Source organism: Argiope bruennichi, chromosome 7 (assembly GCF_947563725.1).
Source record: "Argiope bruennichi chromosome 7, qqArgBrue1.1, whole genome shotgun sequence".
Classification (NCBI taxonomy): domain Eukaryota; kingdom Metazoa; phylum Arthropoda; class Arachnida; order Araneae; family Araneidae; genus Argiope; species Argiope bruennichi.
Genome location: NC_079157.1, coordinates 79,348,189 through 79,356,102, shown reverse-complemented (window position 1 = coordinate 79,356,102; position 7,914 = coordinate 79,348,189). Strand labels below are relative to the sequence as shown.

Genomic DNA, 7,914 nt, shown 5'->3' with positions numbered 1-7,914 from the left:
GTGTTTTTTAGACAGGGAAGACATAGAAATTTGCCAAAATCTCAAGATAAATGTTTTGACAATGTTTCCTTTTTGTATACAGAAAAGCAAAAATATTGAGTTCTTTTTTCTTAATTCTGAAACCATCTAATGATATACAAGGAAGCAGTTATTTGTTTGTTTCAATGTTGAATTAAAACACTTTCTAAATCATTAGGAAAATCTTAACCCTTGAATGAAATATTTAATTCTGACTAAGGGAAAAGTATAGATTTATCATTAGCAAAGTCATATATGTATAAACATCATCATCTCGTTGAAATATTTTATCCTATTCATCAATAAGAATTTCCATATTATCAGTCTTGAAGGTACAAGTACATGTGATTCATGAAGTTTAATACATATGGCAGACGAAATACTAGGATTACATGTTTGTTATTAAGCTGGGAATCTTCTTTCATAATAAAATGTTAAAAATTAGGAATCATATATGGTTTTAGGAATATGATTATATTCAAACTGCTGATGTATGAATCTGAAAATATGCTTTTTTTAAAACCTTTGAATCATTGATTTAATTCTTTTATGAAATTAAAAGAACATTTGAGTTGGTGTCCAAGCTTGATTCTACAGTTTCATACCAAAAGAAACAAAATATATTTTTGCCCCAAAATCTGAATTTGTTTTGCATTTTCCATAAATATTTGTCATAAAAATAGCCAAAACAACCTAGTGAATTAATACATACTTTTTAAGATTTTTTGTTCTCTAACACAACAGAAACTAAAAATAAAAAGTCCCTACTTTCTATCACTTACAGGTCAGAGCACATGAGTAAAAACTGAACTTTTTAAAAAGAAATATGGAACACAATTCTAGATCAAGGAAAGGAGAAGTTGGACAGACATGTCACGCATTTGGTTTTGTTATTGCCTTTGATTTATGATTTGGAAGAGTATTTTTAATTCATTATAGTTTATATTCTGGTTAGTTAGTCTTCTAATACACCTTTTAATGTTTTAAAACGTAAATAATACTAAATATATAAATATAGCTTTCTGACTTTCAAATAATTTGAATTTGTAAAAATTAGATGGAAATTTGTGATGAAATTGCATCATAAAAGTTCACTATTTTTCTTGTAATAAAGATCTTTCCCTTTAAAAAAGAAAAAGAAACAATTTTTCACCAGTAATTTAAGACTGTTGAGGTTTCTTTGAGTAATGAGTAGTAACAGCTTGCTATGAAGTACATCTAGAACAATGAAAATATATTTTGTCAGAGATGCATTGAATATTTGCATATTAAGAAAAAACTCCCATTGCTCTATATATTTGTTCCTATCATGTTTTTTAGTATTTTTAATCATAATAATATTAATAAAAAAACTTTAATATCAAATATTTTTCTGTCTTATTATCTATTTAAAATGTTGAAATACTTTTGTTCCTGAATACAACCAGTAAACTTTTCCCCTTGCTCTATAATAAAGGTATCTCTCACCACATGCTAAAAATTGTGGTTTTTCGCTACAGCAGAGAATACCTCGCGTGACATTGGCATACAGTGTTTGCAAAATATTAACCTTTGGTCTGAATTTAGCTTTTTTTTTTTATTGAATGTATCGTGTGATTCTTGGTGTGATTTTTTTAGCGAAATATTTGGCATGTGGTAATAACATCCGAAAATTGAATTTTAGTTTTAGAAACTTTTTTTTTTCAAAGTTACAGTAAAATTTCTGAAGTTAAAATTTGACACAGAAGTCAAAGTTTATAGTCACATAACAAATTATATATATTTAAACATTGCATTTTTGAGCTATCATGCTTACATATTTTGAAAGTACAGACCATCAGATGTTTAATCCCTTTTTGGATTTGGTCCAAAATTTGATAGGTGTTTGCAATATAGATGTTGAATCTATGCACTGAATTTTATTTGTCTAGCTCTCTTTATTTTGTAGTTGTTGTGTTAGCTTATGTTTGGATAGTCAAACAGACTGACTTCTTTTGAATAGATTTTGCTCAAAAGTTGATAAAAAAAATTACAAATTTAATGTCAAGACCAAATATCAAATTTCATCCATCTAGCTCAAAGCATCTTTTTTTATCTGTGTCACAAACATTTTCCAAATATGTGTTATTTGAACTCAGGGAGGTCTAAAATGTGGAGATTCGTTAAAATCTGGCCTTCAAATTTTTTGAAGATTTCATTTTCTCTATAGTTTGTATAAAAGAAAGTAAAAAGTATGGGAGTAAGCACTGTGTATTGGCACTAATGTGATGAATGAAAAATAATTATCAAAATATGATTATTTATCATTCTAAGATTAATAAAATGTTATATTTCAGCCTCTTTAGGCTATAACAGGTATAATTGAAACATTAGCCACAGTAAACAGTGAAGTCACAAAAATTACTATAGTATTTGGAAAGCATTTTTCTTGTGAAAAGGTTAGTATTTTATCAAAGTCTTGACAAATATGTTGCTAAATTACAAAACAGGATAAAGTATATAAAGCTGATATTTCGTTGATATATATATATATATATAAAATTAAAATTTAAAGAATCTCAAAAATACAGTACTCTCACGAGTTTCCTCTAATGTGGACGAAGGGCAGGCCGGATAACAAAAAAGCCTGATACGCCGGAGTTCTATGAACTCATTTCTTTGCCTACCGATACCAGAAGATACCAATAAAGAGGTTTTTATATCAAAACTCACTGTTATATCATGTATTTTCTCACTTATTGAGTACTAAGCCTTCCATTTATTTCAAGCCATGTAGAATGTGAGCTTGGCTGCGGCACGATGAATCATGGAAGTCGTTGCCATACTATGTCGACTTAAAATACAAGGCTCTGCACTGATAATTTATATATTGCACTGCATGTTTCAAGAATTTATTACAGAAAAAATAAGTTAAAGGATATAAACTGTTCACATTTTAACATAAATTCTGTAATGTCGAATTTAAATGCAGGAAACATAAACAAAACATTCATGTAAATCGTAGGCCTACTTGAGAAAATTGACTGAAACTGGTTTTATTTTTCACTGATAAATGGTGCACAGATATGAAAAGGTAATCTTAAGATAAGAGTAAAAACTTAAAAGTATTAGGTTTTGAAAAACTAGTCCGGATACTCGGGAGTGTACTGTATATGCCAGCAGAATAATCTGAAATTCTTAATAACCTTTTCAAGGAAAACAGTGTGATAATACTTGGTTTACGAGTCTCATTTGCCTAGCAGATAAAATGCTGTTGCAATATTATTGTTATAATAAGCTTACTGGATATTGTTCACAGCATTAAGATTTTAATCCTAAATGTCAGAACAGTCCATTTTTCAATTGTAATTATTTTGTGACAAGTAGTTGAATTGATTAGCGCTTTCTAACATGGAATGACTGAAATTATTTCGTTTCTTTTCTTATTAGAATCTTACATTGTTTAAACTTCGCTTAAAAGATTCATTAAAAAAAACCCTTTAGATATAAACTCAAGAAATTACACAAAACAGTTGCAAAACCACACTATTGTGCTCGGAGACATTCTGTGGAATATACGAATGTTTCTCTAACAATAACCTTTTTTCTTATTTTGATACTAAACATTTTGTGATTTGTTCAAAACTATCCGATTTTTCTGCTCCACTCAATATGTTGCAATTTGAAAGGCATAGAAATGAGACAAAGAGCTTCCTGGAATGTGTTATAATGAATGAATTTAATTGAGTAAACATTTTCAGTAATTTTAGTAGAATTTTGTCTTGCTTATAATATGCAAGAATTAAATTCCAATCTTGGCCATTATTTTTCAAAGCTTGCTAGCTATAAAATCTATTGAGAACATGCAGTTTGCGGTACATTTGTTTGCAGACATGTCATATTAACTTGCATGTGTAAAATTTTGCTTTGCTAAAAGAGCATGTAGGGCAGGAATATTCTGTCGTGTTCACAAGTGATGAAAATTAATACACATTTAGCAGAATTTTGGGTATGTTGGGCCTTTTGTCATAGTACCAAATTAAACATCTTGTGTTTTCTGTTTGATAGCATTGTGTGTCAGTAAAATGCATAATTTTTCATAGCCGAGATTTTGTTTATTATGATCAGGATTTTACCTTTCGTTTTTTTTTTTTTTAATTTTCATATAAACAACTATCCTTGATATACTTGGCAATTATCATTCAATAAAAAGGTTTATTTCGATTTAAATTAGCAGTACTAATTTATTCACTTCTATTTCAAAGAACAGTGTTTTCATAGCCAATAACAAAATCAAAAGAATAGAAGTTTATTATCGAATAAAGTGCTTTATATACCGTGGAAAAGCATTTTAATACTCGGGAGTTGGGCCATCAACGATAGGAGTATCCACAAACTGAACAACACAGCTGTTTTCTTTATCACAAGGCGAGTTTTCTAGTTCTAATAAGGTAATGTGGTTCACTGTGGATGAATTTCGGAAAAGAGTACTTGGGGCATATAAAGTAATTTGAGGTCCCACAATTGGCCAGTATTTTCCAAGATTGAACTGATTGAGGAATGCTACTCCCTGTAACGATAAAAATGAAATTACTGCTGAGATTACATGTTTTAAAGAAATTGAAGCTTTCAAATCGTTACCTTAGGTTTTCATCATATGGAACTTCACCAAATGTAAACACTTGGACGAAATATGAAATGGGCTGGGCATAAAGAATAAATTGATGCATTGCTTTTATAACAATAGGGAAACGCGATCTTTTGTTCAAAGACTAAACTTTACAAATTATTAAATTTAAACCTACTCAATGAATCTATTATTATTTTAATGAATTTTAGACGGGTTCTCTTAGTGATCCTGCAATCGGTCTTTATTACGACAAATTCCATATATTGTTTAAACCTTATACAATTGGCTGTTTAATACAGAATTTTTTGCACCTTTAAACTAGGATCAGAAGATAAGGGTGCTTAAAGCCGACCTTTGTTGGGGATCAGGTCTTGGAATTCGTGATCCTAATAACTCGGAAGGAAAAAACTGTTCTATCTAATATATAAAATTCTCGTGTCACAGTTTTCGTTGCCATACTCCTCCGAAACGGCTTGACCGATTTTGATGAAATTTTTTGTGCTTATCCGGTATCTATGAGAATCGGCCAACATCTATTTTTCATCCCCCTAAATGTTAGGGGTAGTCCATTATTAATTAAAAACTAACTTTCCCGCCAAAAAAATCTTCCATTTTTCCCAACGCCAACTTTTCCGCCAAAAAAATCTTCCATTTTCCCCATCGCCAAATAAGTAAGGCATCAGTTGTTTTTTTCTCCCAACAGTAATTAGGCTAGGGTTAACATTTTTCGACGGATTATTTCAAACGATTCTGTTTATTTTCTTAATGTTTTATGCATTTAAAATTAAACATTGTTAATTAATCCATGTTTCACATTCATTCTGAAGTACTTTTGAATTAAAATAACACAGAATAAAGGAAATTAAAAATGTCTAATCTGCATAGCGTTACCCCAACTGGCGTAGAAAAATTTACGCATTTGCGTTGACGTAACTGGCGAAGAAAATCCACGCATGCGCATTGTTCTGATTGTTGGCATGACAACCAACGGACGATTTAAATTATTTTTAGGTTAGTTGCATGCTTTTGTAAGTAAAATGTATTTATGTTAGTTATATATTTTTTGTATATGCTTACAGTTTTAAGTACATCGTTTTTTAAGTAGATTTTTTTAAACCTGTTTTCGACCGATTATTTTAAACGATTCATTTTATTTTCTTAGTGTTTGATGCATTTAAAATTAAACATTGTTAATGAATCGATCTGTTCATGAGGAATCTGAGAAATTTTTGTTGACAAATTCTTGAGATATTACATAAATTAAGAAAGATATTCTTTAGTGACCATAAAGTTTAAACGCTCAGTGACTCTATTATCAGTAATCATATTATTAAAAAAAATGCTTTGTTTCAGTAAAAAATATTATATTAATTGCAGATTAATCATTTACACTGTAATTTAAAGCATAATTTCTACGAGGGGTAACAGAAAATTAGAGAGATATATATCACGCTATAACTGAAGGCCTTTATAATATTATGAGTGAATTATATGACTATCAAAATTTGAAGTTTTAAAATATTTTGCTGAAGAATCTATTAAAGTTGGAATTGCGTAAAATGTTTAATGGCACGACCGGAGTTTTATCCCCTGCTTGGCGAAATTTTTAAAAATCGCAAACAACGGCCTTGCGAAATGTTCAAAAGCAAAGAAGCAGATGTTCAATTATAGTGCATAATAAAGATTGCCAGCTTTGGTGCGTTATCGCAACTTGGCGAAGAAGGGGGTTAAACTCCGGTTAAACCTATTTAATTATTAAAATTTAAACGAACATTAAGATTGGCGAACCGGCTGGTCGCCAAAGGCGGCTAGTTTTGTATATTATGTAACTAATACTGTGTAATAGTTATACAATTTTGAAATATGAGAAGAGCTCAAGGATTAGTTAAATATAAGATAATATTAAACCTGCTATTCGATACAGAAAGTAGTTTCAGAAATTATAGGTAGTTTGATTCAACTTCTAAATTACTTTATGATAAAGTTTATTCCCCTTACTTCGTTTATTTTCTAGAGATTTAGGAAGATGAGATAAAGATCTTAATAAAGCAATATTGTGCATATTTACCCATTATGCGTCTGGGAAGAATTGAATTGATGTAGTTTTATCAAGAAAACCCCTCCCCCACTCCCCGATACTGTCAAGTATCTCATTCTTACGAAATAAATTATGATGTGTTGTTTTTGTTATTGAAATGTCTCACACATAGGAGTTTGTCATTACACTGAAATTTTAGAAATGTGCCAAAAATTCTGCTGTATTATCATGTAGCCGTAAAATATCCTTGAGATCAAAAAGAAAATTAAATATCATAATTAAATTATTTAATTGTAATTTTCTTTATTTAATAAAATAAAGAAATTAATAATTAAAAACCCTTCAACTTTTGCGCATGCGTTAGTATGGGTTTACTTTGACAAAGTAGGAGTGAGAGGAAAGATGAAAGGAGATGTTTAGGAGGAGATTCTAAAACACGTTAGAACAGTTTACTCCTAATGATGGATCGACTTTTGAAACTGAGAAATCCAATTCGAAAAGCAATAATCGACTTAAACCAGCAAATTAATTCTTCAGATAATGAATTCGACTTAATATCCAGAAAAGGTTGTTATAACTTAATATAAACTTAATATTAAAACTGGCTGTTGAGGCATTGTGTCGGAGAGATTCTTATTTATTAACAGCTAATGCAACAATAAATTTCATGTTGCAGTCACTGAAAGAACAGCTCACATCACTATCTGAAGAATTATATATTACATTGAAAAATCGCACAGAAGAAAGGCATACCGAGATAGAAAATGCCTTATGGTATTTACATAATTATAATGATTTTAAAAATGAAAAAGAAGAAAAGAGACTAACCACTTCAAATCTGATCAAGTTTATAGTAAATTTAAAAAAATTTTTTTTTATTCACAAACCCATTCACATTCAGAAGAATTCGGTACAGTTATCGGAGATTATGATGGCACTAATGTGAAAAGAATTGTCTCTTGAACAAAAATTAAAATTAGCGATAAAAAAATTCAACGAACCAAAATACAATACAGAAATCAGTTATATCCAAAACCATCCAACGAGTAATCGATTTATTTGAAGAGGAGGTATTTAGAGGAAATATTTGAAAAAAGTATATCGCAAATTGCTAACAGTACCACCAACTATCGTAGATGCCGAAAGAGCGTTTTCGACAGCTGATAATTTTTGCACAAAATTACGTTCCAGGCTTAATGACAGTCCCGGATGGGTACTTTGGTAAGAGTCCCGGATGGCGTCCCCGTCTGAATATCTCTAGAAAACAGCA

General features: G+C 30.0%; 1 protein-coding gene across 2 annotated transcripts in view; it reads right to left on the bottom strand.

The window, feature by feature from the left end:
• Positions 1–4,318: 4,318 nt before the first annotated feature.
• LOC129974892 (beta-galactosidase-like) overlaps positions 4,319–7,914 on the bottom strand; it is a 31,372-nt gene continuing 27,776 nt past the window's right edge. For both annotated transcript variants that reach the window (XM_056087669.1, XM_056087670.1), the window contains one exon: positions 4,319–4,546. In XM_056087669.1, coding sequence (XP_055943644.1) covers positions 4,328–4,546 — 219 coding nt within the window. In that variant the 3' untranslated portion in view covers positions 4,319–4,327. The remainder of the gene's footprint in view (positions 4,547–7,914) is intronic.